This window comes from Siphateles boraxobius, unplaced genomic scaffold (genome assembly GCF_051911475.1).
Source record: "Siphateles boraxobius isolate OS27281-9 unplaced genomic scaffold, OSU_SipBor_1 41, whole genome shotgun sequence".
Taxonomy (NCBI): domain Eukaryota; kingdom Metazoa; phylum Chordata; class Actinopteri; order Cypriniformes; family Leuciscidae; genus Siphateles; species Siphateles boraxobius.
The window spans coordinates 11,871,599-11,895,255 of record NW_027509042.1 but is presented as its reverse complement, the minus strand read 5'-3'; the positions used below and the strand labels follow the sequence as shown (position 1 = coordinate 11,895,255).

Below are 23,657 nucleotides of genomic sequence, written 5' to 3'. Positions count from 1 at the left end.
TATTTTTGTTTTTTTGTGAACAAAAAAGTATTTTTGTCATTTGATAAACTTAAGGTTGAGTCACTGTAGTCACTTGGACTGTTTTAACAATGCCTTTACTAACTTTTCTGGGCCGGCAGGTGCAATTACTAGCAGCCTATGAAGGAGTGAGCCAGCTCTCAGATTTCATCAAAAATATCTTAATTTGTGTTCCGAAGATGAACTTAAGTCTTATGGGGTTGTAAAAACATGAGAGTGAGTAATTACTGACATAATTTTCATTTTTGGGTGAACTACCCTTTCATTTTATAGTACTACAGTGTGAAACTACAGCAAAAGATCAAGCAGTGATGCGCAATACATTTTTGAACTGATTTCGATTTTTAACTGATTTTTTGAAAAATAAATTTTATCTACGACTTCAGTTAGACACACACAGACATCAAGAATCAGACAATAAATCTCAGCAATGGTGGCAATCAACAAAAAAGATAACAAATCTGAACATCCCAAAACACACTACTAAAAGTCAACACAAAACCAACAGCAAAAATAAAAGCAAAAAGTAAAGAAAATAACCAGACAATTCAGCTGCATAATTTATTCATGCTGCAATGCATGCTGGGAGTCATGGACAATTGTTTTGTACTATGCTGGTACTCAGCATGCATTGCAGCATGAAACTTTTGATTGTCACCATTGTTGAGATTCATACGCTGATTCTTGATGTCTGTGTGTGTCTGGCTGATCTAGAAGTTCAAAATGTTCTGATCATAAACTTTCTAAAATCCTTCATATTTTCTGGTTGTCAAAACTACAATAGATCTCAATCTGTAAAATCACAGTAATACCATAATCAAAAATTCAAAACATCACCCATATAAATACATTAGACAGTAAAAGAGATCAGTGAATCGGGCCACTAGATGATGATTGTGGCCATTAACAAACAGCCATTGTCATCTGATCCTGTTTTATTTCAGCTTTTATGCCATAGCAAATGTATTTTAAAGACACAGCTACCGCAGCCAAAGAAAAACTAATATTCAAAAGTCAAGGGTCAAGAGCCCAACTAAAGCAAACACTGATCACCATCATGGTAACATCAAATGAAAATAAAATGACATCTAAACCTCTGTCACCTTTTAATAAGAACTTCTGTAGACGTCAGGCAGAAATAAAGTCAAACTGGTTAGTAATAAGTGAAGCCGGTAATGCTGTTTGTGGAGTTGTTTAATCCTCCTCTGCTAAGATCTTCAGAGATTTCATGTCTTTTATCTTCGGTTGATTTAATCTTTTTTTCTTTTCTTCTTTTTCCTCTTTCCTTCAATGATTCTGCTTGTTAACAGCAGGTGTTCATCAATGTCTGAATTAACATAGAAATTTAACTGAAATAACTATGAAATTATTCACTCAGTCAAGTGGACTATATTAGTGAACTAATGTAGGGAATCGTGCATGAGGGTATAGGGCGTGATTTGGAGCACAGCCTCTGAGTGTCGACTTTGAGCGATGTTAATTCACAGTATTTTCCTGTAGGCTACTTTCTCGAAAACGACAAATATCAACCAGAATGCAGTATATTGCTGTTTTAATGGAAAGTTATTGTTTCATGGGTTGAGACACTAAATGTGCCTTAACCTTATTCTGAAGTCTGTAAACAGTAATATGATAAATAAACATCAAGTAGATTATACGTAAATTCCAACTCCTGCAAAAAAAAAAATTGGACACACATTGCAAAACAGACACACAGTGCTCCGTTGTCTATTTAAACACAATCCCTTGCTTCAACGGGTAACATAGAGCCAGTGGATAATTGGCTTACTGTTACAACCTTAGCCTTTGCAAATATGTGACAAAGAAGCCATCATGGTAGATATTGCCATATTGGTAAACAAACGGCCCGACAGCACATATTAAGCATTATGGAGAGGTATGGCAAATCAAATTTCGCATTTCTCAGCTCAGACCTGAATCCGTGCCATTGAAGCTCTGTTCGTCGCAGCTCAGAAAGCTTACAGCACTCACAAAATCCAGCATTGTTTACTTCAAAGCTCCGATGACTGCAATTAAAATAGAGAGTGACATTTCGTAGTCTGCACTACCCTTTTCTCTTCACACTCCTTCTAAATACCACTGCTGCATGTCTGCTGTGTCACTGCATATCGATCATGAGCTCCATATGTTTAACGCATCTAGTTAGCCTTTGTTCCAGATTGGCTTTATCCGCAGAATTTGCCCCTCAGCATCAGCGCTGTTTCTCCTGTTGCCAAGGAAATATTTCACGGAGCACTGGAGACGGCATGATGTAGTCTCTCCACTGGCCTGTGAAATGTCCTCTGGTCCAAATAGACGCTGTGGTCTTCAGGCTGCTGAGAGATACCTGAATAGGCCATCACCCTGCCTGAGATGCATTAACCAGGGAGCTGTTTTTCTAAAATATTTCTCTGCTGCTAAAAGAGCACCGTTTGTTCTGTGTTTGTATGTTTTCGTTTTAACTTTACCTTCATTAGTACTTGAGAATCTGAAAGTATACAGTATTTAGCATAGGTCTGTAAAGCTATAAAACTATTTATTAACATGCATAAGGTGAGTAATGCAACAAAACAAGTCAGAGTTATAGCTTTCTATAACAGTTATATTGTTTCTCTAATTTGATTGGACAAGAGGCATTCCAAGAATTCTGACATTTCCTAAAGCAGCACTGGAAAGGAAAATAAACATACTAACTGGCAAAACCTCTTCTGAAATGTACACTAATATTTTGAGTCAGTATATTTAAAAAAAGAAAGAAAATAAATGAGTACTTATATTCATCATAAAAAGATTCAAGAAATCATAAAAAGATTCAATTTTAAATAAATGCTGATCTTTTGATCTTTCTATTAAAAATATGTATCCACAGCATCCACAAAAATATTGATCAACTGTTTTCAACATTGCTAATATTATGAAATGTTACTTAGGACATCAAATCAGCATATCAGAATGATATTTGAAGGATCATGTGACACTGAAGACTAAAGTAAAGGCCACTGAAAAGTAATTACTGGAATAAATTACATTTTAAAATACATTTAAATAGGACACAGTCCTAGTAAATTGTAACAATATTTTACAATATTATTGTTTGTACTGTATTTTTGACCAAGTAAATGCAGCCTTGGTGAGCATAAGTGATTTTCTATAAATTAAAAAAAAAATAACTTACCAACCCAAACTTTTGAATGATAGTGTAATTTTACCAAATATGAACGTGGCCTTTGAATCATGATTGTACTAAAGCAGACAAGGTCTTGATCTTGCTGTTGTTCTCATTGGGGTGAGTTTTTCTGATGGGACAGCTTGAAAAGGACATGACAAACAATGTAGTGTGTGAATAACTAGGGCAGAGTCGGCTTCAGTGGATACCCACTCATCTGACTATATTTGGAAAACAGCAGCAGTAGTTTTAGACTTATGAAAAGACAATAGTAGACACGTTTCATGTGACAGACCCACATTTTTCACATTTCTGATTTTCTCTTCAAATCAAAGTTGGAATCCTCAACTTGACACTGCAATTCAAGCGAGAAAAAGATTTTACGCATTTTGTAACTTGATGTTGTTAACTAGCAGCTTTGGGCTCTAGCCGGCACTGGGATAATACTTCACTGCTGAAGAAAATCTGTGAACCATTTGCTTACATTCTCAACAGTGTTAGTTTGCTATAAGCAAATGATGCTTTCTCATGTGCACCCCAGTCTGCCACGATGATGCATATGTATTTATAAAGAGAAGTGCCAGAGGCATATACTGTAATTCACATTACTGCTCTCATTAGTAATGTCTACAGTGGTGTTAGCACATTATCTCTCTGGTGCTTTATTAAAAAAATAAAAAATAAATTTAGAAAGAAAGAAAAAACTTTTTCTCAGATATGCTATTTTATGGTATTTGTTCTTCATAATAATACTACTGCGGTTATGAATTGCATTTTATTTTTTAAATGACAGGATAATTGACAAACTAAAGGTACACAACATATTTTTTTAGCTCTGGAAAGTGGCATAAATTTGTGACTGTTGCCCTAAATTCATCCCAGCTCTTGATATTTCATCAAGGACTGTGAAAGAGATGACCTAATCTGAAATAGAGGCGCCTACAAAAAAACTACAGGGAAACAACAAAAGGTTGAGATGTCCACATTTTACTCAAAAATCAAAGTATGCAGACAAAAATTAATTTAAAAGCGAAAAAAAAATATTTATTACATTTTATCGTAATAAAGTAGTTTATGTTTTTGATAAGACTCTTTTTTGCATGCCGTTTGCATTATTAGCATGTGTGTTAGCATCCAGCTAAATATACCTTAAAATTCACTGTCATAACTTGTCTCATCATACACTCAAAATATGATCTGTTGCGGTTTAAACTCTTGAAAAAATTAAAAATTAAACATCTTGACATTTCCTTCCAGTTATCTTGCCTGTTGGGTCTCCACTCTCCACTGTAAGCACAATTTCTGTTCTATTATTTTTTGTCTTTTTTTTTTTTTTACACTCTGTCAGAAGAATTTAACCTGTATTAACCCGGAATGGTATTTTTAGGCATATGTAGACATACATAGGCGAAAATATGCATAATACTACTTTTACTCCTTACAATTTCATTAGACATTCTACAAAGTGTAATTTTCAATATATGAAATCATACAATTGTATTTATTTATACATTTAATATTATATAGGCTATTTTATATAAAACCTAAAATATTTAGTTTAAATAGTACTGAGTAAAGTAAACACAATTCACATGATGATACTTAGGTATTACACAGCATTACTCATGTACTTTACCCCTTACTATATATATTAAAATTGAAATATTGATATATTTATGCCATAAACGATCTTGCAAACCAGCTAATCAGCCATTTTTTTTGTCTCATTTATTGTATAGTTTTGGGAATGAAAAAAAAAATCACATTCTTACTCATATCTTGATTCATCAGTTTCATTATCAAATATCAGCTCGCTTACCTCAAAGTGTAAAGTATTTTCCCATCATTCCATATTCTAAGTAGCTGATTTGGTGTAGTAATCCAATGTGAATCTGCGCTCTTGGAATTTCTGAAGATCGTGTCCGGTAGCCAAATGAGTCCAACCATATTACTGTTCAAAGTCAATATTTTCATAGTGCTGTTATATCTGAGTCGGCTGTCCGTCCATGTCTGTGCAAAAATTATGTCAATCTGGTACTCCTGTGAAAAAAAAAAAAAGGTAATGTATCAAGTAAGATGAATGACATGTTGACTTAATAATAGCCTATATATTGAAGCTCTTATAGTGATCACTTTTAAACCATAAATACGTGTCGGTATTCTCGTTTATTGAATATTGAAAATTGAACCCATTTTAAAGCAGCACTATGCAGTTTTTTTTTAGCTTAACTGAACAGCTTCAGGGTTATTGGAATGGTTAAATGACTCTTTTCGGGTTGAATGGTGGTCGTCTCGCCCCCCTCTGGTGCCTGTGAGTAGAAATACCGCACATGCAACTTTGGGCCGGCGTACCGCCGGCCTCAGCGTCAGGAAGTATTGCGTGATTTCAGCTCTCGCGATGTAACGAATTGCTTTACGGCACTGCACACATTACACGCATACACGCCCCCATCATGATCCGGCAAGCTATAAGCACAACGGTTACACTTTATTTTGATAGTCAATTTAGACATTCAACTAACTATAAGTAAATTTTCAACTACATGTCAACTAACTGTCATTAGAGTATTAGTAGGCTGTAGTAGACTGTCAGTAGACTGTTAGGTTATGGTTAGGTGTTAGGTTTCGGGTAAGGAGAACAAGTTGACTTTTAGTTGCTAGGTTACTTATAGTCAGTAGAATATCTGTTGAGGGACAAACAAAATAAATTGTTAGCAGATATTAAGCAGAGAGTCTACTAATACTCTAATGAAAGTTAGTTGACATGTAGCTGCAAAGTTATTTATAGTTAGTAGAATGTCTAAAGTGGACTATCAAAATAAAGTGTTACCACAACGACTATTGTCATGGCTAAACTGTCATATAAGAAGCAGAAAGCTAGGAAAGCATTGTCGGAGGAACAGAGAAAGAGGAAACGGCAGACTGACCGAGCGAGGAGACAGACACGAGTAAATATCGGACCTGCGTTTTCAGAATGGAGAAAAAAACCCGAAGAAAGCGCGGTCGGAAGAGTCTAGAAAAAGGTAACGAGAAACTGACAGCACGAGGAACCGGACAAGAGTCCCACTCGCTCAGTCTTTCACTGTTAAAGTTGATTCCTGCGATTATCATGAGAACAGTTGTCAATATCTCACATAAATAATTATCAGGACATACAGTAAATAAGCCTACACGTGGTAAATAGTGTAAATGAGCGCAATTTGCAAACTATTATGATAAATTGCAATAATCATGTCTAACAACATCATAATAACGGACATTGTTATGAAATAATGTGACGTACAGGTTGTAACTTTATTGATGTCATCTGGCATTTAGGCTCAGGTTAGCCTAACGCGGTAGGCTACTTTATTATTATAAAGTAGAGAGGCCGTGAGTGCAGATCATAGACTGTCACGCTCTGCGTGAGTTGTATTTACGACAGTAACGTTAAATACAAGTACTCTACAGCGACTCTAGGGGTCGCTGTTTAACAAAAACGGAGTTCCTGCATTCCTGCATAGTGCTGCTTTAATACAACCTGGCCTTAACGGTATTCTTTAGCACTCTTAACACATTTCCACTGTGATTTATTCCTAAACAGCTCTAAAGAGTAGAAACACAGAGCCACAGAGTAGCAATCTGAATTCCTAGAACCAGCCCTTAAATTAATGCCAGAATTATTCAGTATTCAGTGATGGAGCACTGCTGATCCCTATGTGGTTTGGATGGAAGACAGAGCCAGCTTTGAGATACTTTTACAAGGATTATGAGGTTCTGGCACTGTACAAGCTGGCAGGAGCCACAGGAATTGAATGTGGAGAAAGACACATAATCACACCTCATTGTCCACAAACTTTAAGGGATTTCTTAGGCTTTATAAACAATCCCAGCAGTTGTATACGCTCAAAGGCTGCTGCATACTTGAGTACATGGTTAAATACTGCATCTGACCCATGCAACCTGTGAGGACAAAATGCCTAATTACATTTGTTAAAACCACAGTGTTAGAACCATCTGATACTTCATATATTTTCAGTAGTGTGTTTTGGGGGCAAGAGGTCTTGATTTACTGAGCAGGAAATGTAAAGGATAATTTTTTTTTAACACAGCTGAAAGGGGCTAGGCAACACCAATTAAATAAAAACTGAATGAGGCCAGAGTTTTCATAAATGCTCTTTGCCATTACAGTCTGAATTAGCCTCCAAAAAGGGGTAATTTTGAAATCAGATCATGCGATTAATACATTAATTATGGTACATTAAAACTTGTGCATGAAAATTGAGTTTTTGTTGTTGTGCTTTTTACTGTCAGAATGAAAGCTGTAAAATACATAATAGGGTTAACCAGAGACTAATAGAGGATATGCATTTAATCAGTACTAATGAATGTTATTTATTTGTAAATGTCTCACTATATATAACCCTAACGCAGAATTTGTCAGAGCTTGAATGCAGAAGTTTGACAGGGTCTCTGAGGTGTAAGAGTCACTGCATCTGAAATGGTGCATAAATAGCTCAAAATCAATTTCCATTTCAAACACTTGCCACGATTAGAACTATTCTGTGGAAGCAGTCCAATCAAAATATGTGCCTATGCGTCATTGTGTGTGTGTGAATGTGTATTTGAAAAAGACCTATCTTCTTTGGAGTGATTTGAGGTAGGAAGACTAATGGCCTCATTATCTATTCCAGCTTTGATGTCTGAATCCAGCCCTATAAACATCCAGCTAATTTACTCCAGCCGTTTCAACCGTCCAACCTTTAAGTGCACCGACCTCACTAAAGTCTACACAAACCTTCACACAAATCTGATCAATGTGACCTGTGCTAACTCAGTAAATGCAAGATAACTGTAGGCATCTGTGCACTACATGACAGAGACTTCCTTAAAATGTCACCATAGTGAATACCAAACTCAATGTGATGACTTCATACTTGTTTTAAATACATTCAAAAAGAGCTCTGAATGTTTCTTAAAGGAGGCCACATGAGGCCAAAAGGTGAGGGGATGCAGAGTGTTTCAGAGGGATTTCTTAATTATTTTATTATTATTATTTATAAAAATGCAATAAATAATCATTCACAATAACATTTTAATTTTTTATATTTTTAAAGTAAATAATAATGAGAATAATATTTTATTCTATTAACAAACATTTTTTTTATTTTTGTTTCTACGTGTTCATTTCTCTGTGTACTTGCAATGTACATATACTTTGAAAAAGAGTTTGTATTTGTGCTCTATCTTTCTGGAGAGTTTTTCATCGTGTTTGTTGCTTTCAGTTGGTCATTGGGGGCTGTAAGGCAATATTCTCAGTAAAGCTGCTTTGGAACAGTATTTAGTGGGAAAAGCATTATTAAATGATTCTGTCTGTGTATATAATACAACATTGCTCTAATACTTGGTAGAAAAAAAGATACACTTCCAACTTAATACACACTTAATAATTGTTTTGGCTTTAGGACTGTGACAGGGGAGCCAATTCTTTTATATTGCAAACAACATGTCTTTTAAGACACAGAAAAGTGGGTTTTACTCATTAAAACATACATTACTGTATATTTTTCTATACCGTTGTACAGGAAAATATGAGTGTATATTCCATTATATTTTAGGAAGAAGGGAGATCAGAAGGAGGTCATTATATTTAGGGGTCCTTGACATCAAAAAGTTTGAAATCTCTGACTTAGTGGCACCACTTTTATTATGACTCTAAACTGATTTTCCCCCTTCATAATTAATGCTGGTTGTCACCCTCCAACCCCGCGTACCTGCACCGGCCCGACAGTCATTTGACCTTTTGCTATCTCTCCCCAAAGGTGGGTCTCTTCATTATAATACCAGTCTCATTTATCACAAGTCAGTGGGCATGAGAGCAGTCAGGCCATAATTGTGACCTTTTATTCCAGAAGCTAAAGGGAGTTCAGAGGTAGGCGGAAAAGAACATCACTTCAGGTCTAATCGCCATCCAAGTGTAAATGTGTTGAGCGTCAGAATAAACAGAACTAATCTGAGGTGATTCCATTACATCTGGACAAAAACAATGTACAGAGACAACAGAGAAAGAATCTGTTTGTTCAAAGAAGCCTAGAGTCAAGCTGTTGCCATTTTATAATCCACAAAGTAAAATTAAATTTGTTCTTTTCAACAGGAAGATTATGAATGATCCCATATAATAAAACGAGTGTAAACATTTTCTTGTTGTTTGAGAGTTCTAGACTGTCACAGTCTGTGTGCTGTGACAATCTGTTATATTAATTAGGTTTTTGGAGTGCTGCTTCAAAGCTGCGGGCAAGCATCAAACGCTGGGGAAAAAAAGAGGGGAAAAAAGAATGTTTTACAGTATTGAGTGTGCACTCTAAGCTGATGCCGATGCGGGGGAGATTCAAAGATTCTTTACTGCAGTGATAAACAAGGAATTACATCGCCAAAACATTAGTAAACAGGACACACACAGTAAAAGTGTGTAAAGATGTTGTGTGCCAGTGCAGAATTCCCACAGTCTAAGAAATAAATGGTGGAATGTGGTAACAGGTCTGTTTGTGTCCCACTGGATGTCCTTATCGCAAGGCAAGCTCTGCACATACCTTACTAGGTCTCACGTTTACTCAGCAGGGTTGGCAGTTTGTGGATTGAAATAATTTTGTTATTAACAGTCTGCCATAGTATCAATTCACCAGACTTGTTTTTGTCTGGATAATCCGTCGGGACTGCTGTGGGAAGGGTAATGTGTGGAGAATGCATATAAAATCAAGGATCCTGCTTGGTGGTTCAATGCAATGGAAAGACTTATTTAATAAATAAGAAAAAAAACAATTCATTTTCCCTTCCTTAGAGATCCTGACAGACAAATTTATGCCAGTGGTTGTATATCATCACATTCATTAGCTGCTGGTTTCAATGCAGATGCTGATTCAAAGGATAATAACCATTGTGCACAATTGCATTTCAGTGAGAACGGCTACTATTGCTATAGGTCTTTAGACATGTCAATGCAAATGTCAATGAAAACTGTATGCACTTTCGAGCAGAAATTCACCCAGAAATTAATATTCTGCTATTATTTACTCATCCTGATGTCATTCCAGCAATATATGCTGCTATTTTCATTTTCAGTGGAACAACAACAGTAGAAACCTTTTGAATGATTTATGCAATTTTTTTTTGCCAAACAACAACAGTTCATAGTGACCACAGGGGTTTCTTTTTAGAGCTTTTATGTTGTTTTTCTCAAGAACTGTTCATTTAAAACATGAAAACACAACATGTGTCTGTGTGTGTGTATGTGCTTGTTTACATGTTTTATGAGGACAGAAATTTGTATAATGACATGTGTATTACACTGGTATTACAACGTAAAAGTGGTTTATGAGGACATTTCCTCAGTCCTCATAGTTAAAATGTTAAAAAAAACCATACTAAACAATGTTTAATTAAAAATGTAGAAATGTGGAAAGTTTTCTGTGATGGGTATTTTTAGGGGTAGGGTGTAGGAGGATGGAATATACAGTTTGTACAGTATAAAAACCATTACGCCTATATGGAATGTCCCCATAATGATAGGAATACCAGTGTGTGTGTGTGTGTGTGTGTGTGTGTGTGTGTGTGTGTGTGTTTGTGTGTGTGTGTGTGTGTGTGTGTGTGTGTGTGTGTGTGTGTGTGTGTGTGTGTGTGTGTGTGTGTGTGTGTGTGTGTGTGTGTGTGTAGATTTTTCTTACCATGTTACCATTAATTTACCATGTTTATTTAAGGTTGCCACCTAAAAATCTGGCAAGGGGCAAAAGATAAAAATGTGCCTGCTGAGCTAACTCTGGCTTCCAGTGTCTGACTATTGATTGATAAGCACTGTCTCTATCAAATAAATAAATAAAAACCTCATCTTAGAACAAATAACACTATATAGCCTTTGGAATGACATGAGGGTAAGAAAATAATGACAGAACATTAATTTTTTGTGAACTCTTGTGGGCACCAGAATGGCTTAATGTCTGTGTAGTCCCATAAAGCCTAATCATTTTTATAAGCAATTATAAATAATCAGTATTACTCATTTATATGCAAAACCAGCCTCAGTTCTCAAAGAACACTACAGTTGATACCGGTTTTCCATAAATAAGAACCTATTTTTATCCCGTAAAGTGTCGTAACACCAAGGGACATTTCTTGCACCTGTGTACTCATCTCCATAAAGCTTCATTCAAAAATATTTTTTGTAAGTATTTCAGAGTGGAAATATTGTCATATGAAATTTCTGAAGGACTAGTAGGAATATCCCTCATTACAGTAAATTGTCTGGCCCAGGCTCTCGTGAGTAAGGAATCATTTTCTGCTCCGGTTCCTGTCCCGTCCACAGATGACCTGCATACAGATTTGTGATTTCCCTGAGCAGAGTGGCTCCCTCAGCTGTTGAGATGAGAATGAGTGAGTTAATTCCACCACGCCTGACAGGCACATCACGCCATTTGTGGTAATGACATCTCCCTGCTCCGCTGTCCCGCGCACACACACTTTCACCTTTGATTTGTGTGCGAGAGCCACACAGTATCAGATTCATCAAGCCCCTTCTCCTCCCATAGCTCTAATTAAATTCCTTGTGCCATTTATCATCTGAGAAAGAGAATATATAAATAAAGGCCTGTTGAATGAATGATAAAACAGGCCAAGGCAGAGTTATGCAAGCTCTGGAGCATTCACGTCCAGGGGGATGGTATGGAGCAGCATTAAATAAATATGGCATTTAGCCATGACACGACCACAGGGGATTGGCCCGCAGGAAATACACTGCAGGGAGTCTGGGTCTGAGGTGTTCCAGAGTGTAAAAAAGAGTTCATTCTTTCTTGCCAAATTTCATTAGGATATTCAGATAAATGCTAGTCTGTGTAACTTTCCTTCATGTGCCCAGTAATTAACATGTAAAAAAAACATGCGAAGACAACCAAAAAGTGCAGTTACATTAACAACTGAGCATGTTGCTGTAAAGTCAAACAAGAACTAATGAAATTGTAAAGTCGAATCAAGGGGGTCAGCGGTCAAAGTTTTGAATCACTGTCTGATTTCACAAAAAAATCCAATGTTATACATTAAATCTGCATGATGTAATGTTGAATGATGCTTGTTCACACATGGCAGAGATCGGTGTTCTGTATTGTACTGAGACATTAAAGGGTTAGTTCACCAAAAAATGAAAATTCTGTCAGTAATAATTACTCATCTTCTCAGTTCATGCGCATGCGTCGTGGCGCTCACGTCAGAGACCCACACAGAAGAAAATTAATAGTTGAATAAAGTCATTCTTTTTTTCTTTTCCTTTTTTTTTTGCAAAAAGTATTCTCGTCGCTTGATAAACTCAAGGTTGAGCCACAGTAGTCACTTGGACTATTTTAACAATGTCCTTACTAACTTTTCTGGGCAGGCAGATGAATTATCTTATGAATTATCTTTACTCAGATCTATAACAGACTGGAGCTTTAAGAGAACAATCTTAATTCACAGCCGACTCTGTAAAGACCCAAAATGATTGGCATTCATCCACTGTAATGGCAAGTTATAAAAGGAATACTCTTCTTGATACCTAAAAAGGAAAGAATAAAGAATACATTCTCAAAGCACAAACTCTGAAAGGAATCGTACTTTTGTGCTACACTTTCCCATTTAATTAAATATACATTTTATCCACCTAATTACACAAAAGTTTCCTACTTTTATTGTTAGCAAAGCTTCAATGAGTTATTCCTTTATGGTAATAAAGATGCAGTTAAGCAAGATGTCTCCTTGTTTTTTAGAAGTATATTACTGTATGGTATTTTATATAATTCTAATTCTGAAAGCAGACCATATGACTATTACTAACATTTAGCTAATCTTAAAATTATAAACTCAGTAATATAATGTTAATTAGAGAATTTTCCATTAAAACAGCATAAAGACATTCACATTAATTTATTCAGCAACTTCTAAACCTGAGAAATGAGTTATGGAAATAACAATGTATTCTCAGGAGGCTTGAGTAAACTCTTTAGATTAGTCAGTGGAAAAGTTCTGTTTCCATCTGAGCTGCAGATCTGTGCTATGTCTCCTGAGAACACCATGGACTCCAAGGAACCGCATTTATATTACAGAGTCAACAAACTTGTAAAATGGTAACTTTAAATCACAGAGAAACCAATGTTGATATAATATGTAACATTTCCTCACAGTGTTGACAGCATCAGCAACATTGGTGCGAATTACAATGCGCAATGGTTTTTGCTTGCTAAGGTAATAAGTTGTGCTTGTTAGTTTGACTAAGCATGGTTTTAAAATTATAGTTCAAAGGGGGTGCTAAGAAAAAAAAGGTTACACTATATTTTAAGGTGACATAGTTACATTGTACCTTCTTATATAAGTACTGATTAATATTAATTAACAACATGTACTTACTATAAAGTTACAGTTAGGGTTTGGTTTAGGGTTAGACTTGTAATTATACATAATGTATTACTATAGTATTATATAGTATATAGTCCTATTACTATACTATAGTGCTTTTAAAAACGAGCACCGGGTTTCCAGACATGTTTTTACAGGTTGAACTTTTAACTTGACACAGCACGAGAAACTGAAAAGCAGACGAGGCGCAAAATTTTTACAGTCTATGAGTGCAACAGTTAAAGACGCGGTTTAGCGCATTAGCATGTATGTTAAGATCGAAAACAACATTTGCTCTTTTTCATCACCACTACACTAGGGCAAACAAAGTGCAAGAATTTATACACTGTAAAATCTAACATTGTTCTTACTAACTATTTTTTAGTTAACTTTACTTAATCTCCAATAATGTGTTGAACTTAAAACAATTTAGTAATATGTACTGTTTGCATGCTATGCCTTCATTAATTACTCAGAAAACCCTAGTAAACATTACTTGACTGGTTTGAGTACCATTTTGCCAAAGCAAAAAAACAAAACAAAAAAATACAAAAGCAGGCAGGGCAAATGGTTTTTGATGCGGGGCAATTCTTTATAGACTTTTCACTCATTTCCTCCACCTCTGCTGTCATCGTTCTTCTTAGTTGCATACACTCATTTTCCAGTCATCTTGAATGTTATTGTCAATACAACTAAACATTTTGAGAGAACATCACATAAGTTGACTTCATAAATTCATGTTGATTTCCTAAAAAATGTCTCACCATTATTGTGATTAGTGTTCCCTTTGGTTGGGCACTTGGAACTTCATTTATATTATTGTGATTATCTTCCAATTGATGCAGTGATGCAACATGAAATCACAGTTATTTGATTTCAAAGGAAGTGAAGTAATAAATATTATATATATTTATACTTAAATTATTTCCATGTTCTTAGTGAATGTTTTAATGATGTATAACATAACTATATTTCATGTTTAATAATGATCTTTTAACATTTTATTGCTTACACTTATGGCATAAACTTTTAATTGGGTTGATATAATCCCTCTATAATTTTGTGACAATATCTTGCAATCTTGCTTGAGTCACACACAGACTTCAACATTCAGCATGCAAACCACAACAATGGTAACACCACTCAAAAAAAATCAATTATGGACAGTGGTTCCACACAAGCAAACTATTTTTTATTAATGTTAATGACATTTTTTGAATCTATGTAAGCTCCTTGTGTTGTGACAACTCAGCTGAATGAGTCCAAACAAATCAATGGAATTGCTTCCCTGTAACTTAAACCGGTTAAGTTTTAGTGAACATGCTTTAGTTTATTTAAAGCTGCACTGAAAAATAAATGTATGCAGGATTTACATGATTTCTCAAATGAATTACTAAACTACAGCTAGCTATTAGCTAGTAATAGCACTTATTAACATACTAAATGCTAAAATGTATATGCTCTTTCAGCAACAAGAGTAAACCTATTTGAATCAGTCCACATCCTAACCAAATGCTCTACTCTTCTCCACAATGGTAACCCACTGTAATTTAAATGGTTCTAATAATTGCAATGTAATTGAACATTAAACACAATTACACACTATAAAGTCTTCCCCTTTCCTCATTTTCTAAAAAAACACATAAAATAACACTTCACACTTAATTCAGCTATATGCAAAGCATGCTGGGAACTAACAAGCACCGCCCAGTTTCAGTTAATGCAACACAAATCATTCATGTAATCCAACACAAACGGATTAAGTAAACTTTAATTTTACATATTTAAGCAGATTGAACACAATCAAATTAAGTTTTTGATTATCGCGAAATTAAACCCTTTACATTAGTTTAACGATTGATCATTAAGTAAAGTGGAAAATTATACAGGTTAAGTTAATTAAACGCAATACAATAGTGTTTTGGTGGTAAAATATATATATGTGTGTTACTTTAACAAAACATATTTGGGTAAAAAGAACAGTGCCACAAAACCATTCTTTTGAGTGAAGTTTTTTTTTAAATGAATTTAATCAATTAGACCATTACAATTTTCTTTGCTGTCTCTTGTCAGTATAACCACAATAACGATAGCAAATAAAATTTTAATGGTAAAATAAAGCCAAAAATGGTAAAACAAAGCAATTTATTTATTCATGCCGCAATGCACTCTGGGAGTACACTTCCTCAGATCACAAATAGGATTAAGTTGACAAAACTTAAATAGATTAAGTAAGAAGAACTTGATGTAATTAAGTTATGCTTACTTAATTGAATTAACTGTTCAGCTGTTGACTAGGAGCTTAATATGATCGCTATTCGCTATTCCCAGTACCTGAACGTGCAAATGACTCCTCCCCTATCAAAACCATTGTTTATAGGCACATTAAAACATTTAATAAACACAATTTTTTAGGTTCATAATGACTTTTTTTTATTTTGAATGAAAGTAAGACTGAGGGTAAAAAAACAGCAAAATCATTAGGGAATCTTTAGGGGGCTGACGGCCTAGTGTCACCACTGGAGTTGGATTGGTGTTATAGTTTGCCTTTTTAATAACTGCCACAAGCATTTATATCATGTAGAGTGAGTTCCTCAAAGATGTTAAAGAAAAACAGTCACTTTTCATCCTCTTGAGACAATGCTAATTAACACTTATCATCCCCTATGGCCTAATAATGGAGCTTGCTGTTTTTGTCTTCATTGAAACGGTGTGAATTTACCTCCTGGTGAAGGTCTCTAGTTAAAGAAATTTCTGTGAACTGTTCTGCATTCGATTTTTATCCAATTAAAAGAAAGTAGGATGACCTTGTGAACATTTTGAATTTCAGAAACAAGCCTGTTCTTTTCTGCTCTTATTTTAAAGGGATAGTTCACCCAACAAAGAAAATCCTGTCATCATTTTCTCACCCTCATATGAAAGATTTACAGTGAGTTGGGAACTCGAGCTTTCAAGCTTCAAAAAGGATGGAAACATCACAATAAATGTATCATAAAAGCAGTACAAATGACTTATGTGGACTTCGAATAAGATTACAAGTTCACATGAGTCATTTGTACCACTTTTATCAAGTTATAAGATAGCTTTTATGTGAGGAACATGCTGAAATTTAGAATATATATTGAGTCAGTGAGATCTGTCTGATTTGTGAATTTAGGTTGGTCTTGAGAACAGGATGGATTCATTGAAAAGATTGCATTAAAAAGATCATGAAACAATTGCTACTTTTCTCTTTTTACTTTTTTGGGGTCTTTTTTTCACACAAAGCTATTGTATGACTTCAAAAGACTTTGAATATAGCATATGAGTCGAAAAGACCACTTTTATGGTGCTTTTTTGTTATTGTTTTTTTGGAACTTGAAAGCCCTAGTCCTCATTCATTGAATCAATCACTTCATTATATTGATTTGTGTCCAGGATACTCTTCAAAAATGACATGAGAAGGGGTAAATAATGACAGGATTTTCCTTTTTTAAGCGAACTAATGCTTTACATAAGACTCGGAATAGACACAAAGTAGTTGTGAATAGCGCTCAAAGAAAAAGCCAGTTTCACTGTAGGAATTCCCTCTTGGAGAAAACTCCTTTCAGATTCATGTACTTTCCAGTGAAGCGAGAAAGTGCTTACAGTGCTTTTTACTCCAACTCATTTCTCACCCCTCCCTCTGTCCTCCACTTTTCTCATTCCACTCCCTTCCTGTCTCACCTCCCCACAGTTTCTCCCCACTCTTGCACATGCTCATTCACATTCCCCACAACGCATTCTCCTTTGTCCGTGCCCGTCTCAAGCACTCACCTTTACCACCCACAGAAATCTTTGTTCCTCCCTCTCTCTCTCTTCACCTTCTCTTCTTTCCATCATTTCATCTCTCTTCGCATTCAGACTCACCATCTAACTCAGGTGCTTACCTGGTACTTCAAAACTCAAACCCTATATTTCACACCCTCTCGAAAGAGAAATAGAGACCGTGATGTTCTCCAGCAGGCAGCCTTCCCAAAGGCGTGAAAAGTGTCATTTTTTCTCTGATCATCTTGGACCCACCCAGACCAAGTGACAGATAAGAGGGCCACTGACTGGTCGAGAAATGTTGACATTGCTCATGATTATTCCGCAGAATTCTGCGGGGTCAACCTCAGCCCCGAAAGAGGGTTGCATATGCTCGCTGGCAGAGCTGGAGGCATGTGCTGCTGCCCTCATTACAGACACCCCAGGGTTATTTTATCGATGGGAACTACAGGGTTTTCCAGACCTACTGAGACAGCTAAATAGGCTATGGCTCTAAGCTAGAGGCAAAGCCATGAACTCGATCTAAACATTCCATGCTGCTTTCTTCTTAATCTTTCAGATAGCAAAAGATCACCCTGCAGTGTTCACATACACAAACTGTATCATACCTCTGTGCCATGCTGTTAATATCACAACTTCCCTGAAGCCACATATAAATGAGTTAACACATTTGCCCTAACATCACAATCCTGCTTTTTATGATGCATCCTGGCCTGATCTTTATAAATGACGGGATTTCTCATTGTGTTCTAAAACTAACAGCAGGCGGTGAAGCCACCTGAAGCGTTGAGTTGAGTTGACTTACAGCAACACATTGACCTAAAATCACCCGATTTGCAGCATATCAGTCGCAAATGAATAGTTTTTAAGATATATGCACCTACATTAATTAAAACATTATCTGTAGTGTTAATGGTCTTTTCAGGCAGGATGAGTGTGCGATATAGAAATCGTTAAGATGAGTGTGTCCACTCCACACTGCAGACACATGTAACTGACATAACACAAAACAGATTTCTTTATTCACGCAATATGCAGAAAATATTATTTATCTGGGATTATTATAAAATGATTTGAATATACATTAAATATTACAATAATCCCTTATTACTAAATTTCACTATACTACATTAAAAAGGTTTACAATGCATCAGCTCGGAGCGACAAATGAAATAAAGATGGTTCATAATAGAATAAAATACTTGGAAATAAAGCTTCATGTCTTTAATTTAGATTTAATTATAATTATACGTTTAATTATATATTTAACCGACATTTAAGTCAGTATCTTTACTGCTTCGAAATACATGCAGTTAATGAAAACACCTAAACAGTATTATAAGAGTATCATATAACACAACATAATTACATAACCACAGTGAATAACTGCAATGACGAATTAAGTTGCATGCACATGCCTTACAAAGCAAAATCTGTATTCAGATTTTAAAAGATTCATTGAGGCATTGGTGTCTCGCTCGTCAGCTGATCTGATATTCACTACTGTAATAAAGATGAACGTAACTTTTAAGTCAAGTCAAGTCAAGTCACCTTCATTTATTTAGCGCTTTTAACAATATGGACTGATTCAAAGCAGCTTTACAGTGATAATAGGAAATTAAAGCAACAGAGATTTTGTTTTGTAGGAATGTAAAAGGAGACTGTACATTCCTACATTGTCTATGAAGCTAGTCTATGGTTTCTATTCATCTGTGCATTATTAAAGCAAGGATTGCATTAAAAAGGTTTCCATTGAAGTGTTAGACAAGCAAAAAGGTCACCACTAACCTTAAGTGAGAGAGCCGCACTTAAATTAAAAAGATCATATCATAAATGACATCTAAATACCACAAATGGAACACTCAAAAATATACACACTCTGGAGGTGGTTTATCATTAACAGACCATTAAATCACAAGTGCATGGTCAAACATATTAAACAACTCAATATATCAAGCTGTCATTATAATATATGATGCAACCTTAAAGCCTATGTAATTATGTTGGGGAAGCTACTTTGAAACTATAAGCTACTCACAATTTCATGCAGTAAAATGACAGTCAAGAAAAAAAATAGTTAACTACACTACAAGTTATGGCAACATTGAAAGTCTTCAAAGGGTGAGTTGAAGAGTCTTACATCTTTCTAAATATAATTTTTCATTTAATCAGATCTGTATGTCCGTGTCACAAAAACAAAAGCTTTTTTTTTAATAAATTAACTCAATTAAGGTGACTGCTGACTGCACTTCAAAACATACAGTAAATGTTCGCTTAATTCAACAATAAACTAAAATACAGCCTAATTTACAGTATATAACAGAGATTGAAAAAAGTTATACGAATGAATGAACAATTTACTAGAATGAATCAGTCACTCAAGGCTACAGAGAGGACTGTTCAGGAGAGAGCATCTGAAAAGTGCCTCGGGTCAATGGGCTGTGCAGTAGTGTGCTGGTTGACATTAAAAAGTGATGGAACATTTTGTCATGCAACTTACTGGAAAATGTAGCTCAATGTATACTGAAAAAAGCTACACCAAAATGTGCATGTGGCGAGCAGGAGGAGGTCAATGGCCGTGGGAGGACAGCGCGAGGCCGGTGCCGTGATTACTGATAAGCGACACCTGCGCGACGCTCCCTGCACCTGCCTCCCACAGCCCTCGGCCTCGTCCTGCTCGCCACAGTGCACTATGGGTGCTTCTCAATATCCCTCCTCGTCTCCTCGCTCCTCTGTCCTCCATCCTATGACCCGGAAACCAATCAAGCACAGCCATCTTGAAGGACATCTCAATTCTCTAATTGCACCGCGAGGAGTCGAGGAACGAGGAGTGAGGAGGCTTTCAGAGGAGTCATGAGCAAGGATACACAGGTGTATCCTATGCGGAACTGTTCCATTGACTAAACGTGACGCACGTATACATTCTCCTCCCCCTTCACATCGGTCACAATCTTTTTAAATTATAGTTTACCTATGCAGTTTATATAAACCACACATCTCACATATTTCAACAGGGTATCTTGCTTTATTATTATTCATTATGAATTTCTTAAATAAACAAACTTCAACAACATAAGGGCAGATGCTTTGAGCGCTGCTGATGACGCTGTGAAGTGACGCTCGAATGATCAAGTATTCCAATGTATAAAAAAAGCTTTCATTCGATTCCTCCATCCTCATTTTCTTTCCTTGCGTCCTTCCCTCACAACCTACAGGGGGAGGAGCTGAGGCGCTAGGAAAGGAAGCGAGGAAAGGAAACGAGGATGCACAAATAAGAAATGAGAAGCACCCTGAGTAACTTGAGGCTCTCTAGTGGTAAACTAAATGCATTTTGCGGAAGAACATTGTTTTGGTTGTGCTTTGGCTCTGTGTGACTATGTGGATGAATATGGTTATACTATACTGCTCATAAAACATTCACTACTAAGCTTAAGAAATATAACCAGTTCAGATGAAAAGGATCTCAAGCTGACTATCTGAAGAAGTTACTGTAGCTATACCCAATAATAGAGACGGTGAAAAAAAAATTCCAGCACAGCGCTACAATAACCCATAATAAAATGACCCTTCACAATAGATAATGCTTTACAATGAACTCTGTATGAGAGCTACATATGGAAATTTATCTGTTCAATAAAATACCTTACCTTACTATCTCTGCGTCGCTTTTACAACATTTCAAATTTCTCGCCATCTCCAAACAGCTTATGTTGATTCTCGTATTATTACGAGCTCTGACAAATTCTCTTTTTGCCAGCATCCATCCAACATGCTAGCACTACCTTGAACTCATTTCAATACTTGTTTAAAAGTTACAAAACTCTCTCTTTAAAATTGAAATCGAAATACATTGTGCACATAGTTTCATTGTGTGATACATTGTGTTTATTTGACAAGATTATGCTAAGACATATTTCTGAAAGGACTTCGGTTAATGTTGTTAGCCCGACTACGTTTTTGCAGGCTAACTAACGTCACTGTCGAACCATACCTATGTGTAAGCGGTGTATCCACAAGGCTATGGTAAATCCTACAATAATTATTTGACCGACCATACTTCATACTGAAACTTTAGCTATAAAAGCACAGACAATTTCCATATCAAGCTTTCACCAGAAATCAAAAGTTTACATAACTCAATATGCTTGCAGGTTGGACAGCATTTTTTTGAAGGTTGTTTGTTTTGGGCAAACATTTTGCCATCAACAAAAGTGAAAAGTATGACATTTGTCTTTCAAATGTACAGAAGTTAAAGTCATAAGTTTCCAAAAAAAAAAAAAAAAAAAACTCAAGTAAAGTACAGGTACTCAAAAAGTGTACTTAAGTATAGAACTCAAGTAAATGTACTTCGTTACTGTCCACCTGTGGAATCAGGGTAAGACACATTTATGAGGAAGGATTGATGCTAAGAAGAAGAATGATGTAAGAATGATTGACTCATTATTTAAATTCTGTTAATTTTGAACAACAACAAAAAAAGTTGCATAGTGTACCTTTAAGATAGTAGAGTCACTTTTTAATTTACTTCTGCTCCCTGATACATTTATCTGGCCTATCTTTGTGAACACAAAATTAGATAAATAAATTTAATAAATACGAATGTTGCTAGAGAATGGCCTGAATGTTGCTAGAATGCAGTGAACAAGCACAGGAATTTCATCCACAGCGGAATGTTCTTGGCCTGCATCTCACTTTCCCATCATTGTGTCCTGTGCTCTTTGATAGTTTCCTGTAATAAACTGATTTACTGCAATGGCAGATTACATACGAAAGGCAGTCATCCCCCTCCTCACTGCATTGTTGAGGAGGAAATTAAATAGGAGAATGCAGAGACCACAATAAAATTGAGTATGTTTAATCTGAAAAGAAATTGGGGGCGCACAAGGTTAACCAGGCAACAGCACATGCACAAATAGATTTGCTTTTGTAAAAATCAGAGAGCACAGATCCCCATGACTATTGGGCCACATTCAGTCTTCAAAATATTCCAGACTTTGTACCCACAGCATTTTACATGATGCTTGCTCTTTTTATGTCATGTCAACATCTAAGCTTAATAATCATAGAAAGAACTGGGTAAAACGAGACATACAAAGCAGATAGATAGTTTACATACAGAAAGATAAATATACTATTTTTATGCAAACTTAAGATTAAATACTGTTTACCTGTTGACACAACCAAACCCTTTGAGAGCCTTCAGAACAAATTGCTGTCTGGCAACATTAAAGGCAATTCAATAATGTATATTTTAACAGCAGCAAGATGGAATTTCTTCATCCTTCAATAAAACGAGTCTGGTGTGATTTCATATGTAAATGAGATTTTAAAAGCTTGCTATTATTGGATAAGGTACAGTATAGCCAAATGGTCAATATTGAAAAATAACCTAGTCAGAGTATATATAATAATTAACTAACTTTAATTACTTCATTCATTAAAGAGCAACTTATTAAATGAACATGGAATAATGATATTTACGGTGGCCGAGAGAGTTCAGCGCACTGCAACTGAAGAAAACGCATGCAAATAGAAAAACACCCGCAAATTAAGAAAACATCTTCATCAGCTTCACAACACATGTGTGGTGCAAATAGCATAGACCACAACGGAAATGTTTCCAGGGGACTCCAATAAGTGACGAACCCGGCTGGGACATGCTTACAGCTCAAAGTCTACATTATTTTTTTTTATTACTATTATTACTATTTTTGCAAAACATACAGAGATGACATGTTTATGACATAGGCCTACAACTTTGTATACAATATACAAAATGTATTAACAATATGTTCAATGTCATCAGAATACTAATGAGAAAAGAACAATTAGCTGAAAACTAAAATAAATAAATAAAAAAGATAGAGAAAAAGAACACGAGGGAAAAATATGAATCTATACATCAGGTTACATTGTATACATTTTGTCATGTTATGTTTAAATAAGTTTCATAAGAAATGTTAGGTAATGCAGGGTCCAAAGATGAGACATTCACAGACAGATATGTAACGCATATTTTAAAAACTTTTTTGTATAAAATGTATATTTGTTTGCAACAGTTATGTTAACAGCAATAATAAGATATTTCTTTTAATAACAGCTATTCAGCTGATGGACACCGTGTTGCGTTCTCATGGGAACTTCCCAGCTGTAAATAATGAGGAAATGACGTTGTCTTACGTCGCTCCCTTTAGCAAGTGCGTTCCAAACGGCTAACGTTACATAATGGCTTACAAGTGCCCTGCTCCCTCCAAAGTGCCCACTTCAAGGGCTCTGCCATTTGCCCTCCGAAGGAAGT

At 35.7% G+C, this 23,657-nt stretch overlaps 1 protein-coding gene across 1 annotated transcript in view; it reads right to left on the bottom strand.

The window, feature by feature from the left end:
- The window catches only part of gabrg3 (gamma-aminobutyric acid type A receptor subunit gamma3), a 148,489-nt gene that overhangs the window by 40,334 nt on the left and 84,498 nt on the right, over positions 1 to 23,657 (bottom strand). Inside the window, exon 4 of the mRNA XM_077198472.1 lies at positions 5,004 to 5,224. Coding sequence (XP_077054587.1) covers positions 5,004 to 5,224 — 221 coding nt within the window. The remainder of the gene's footprint in view (positions 1 to 5,003; positions 5,225 to 23,657) is intronic.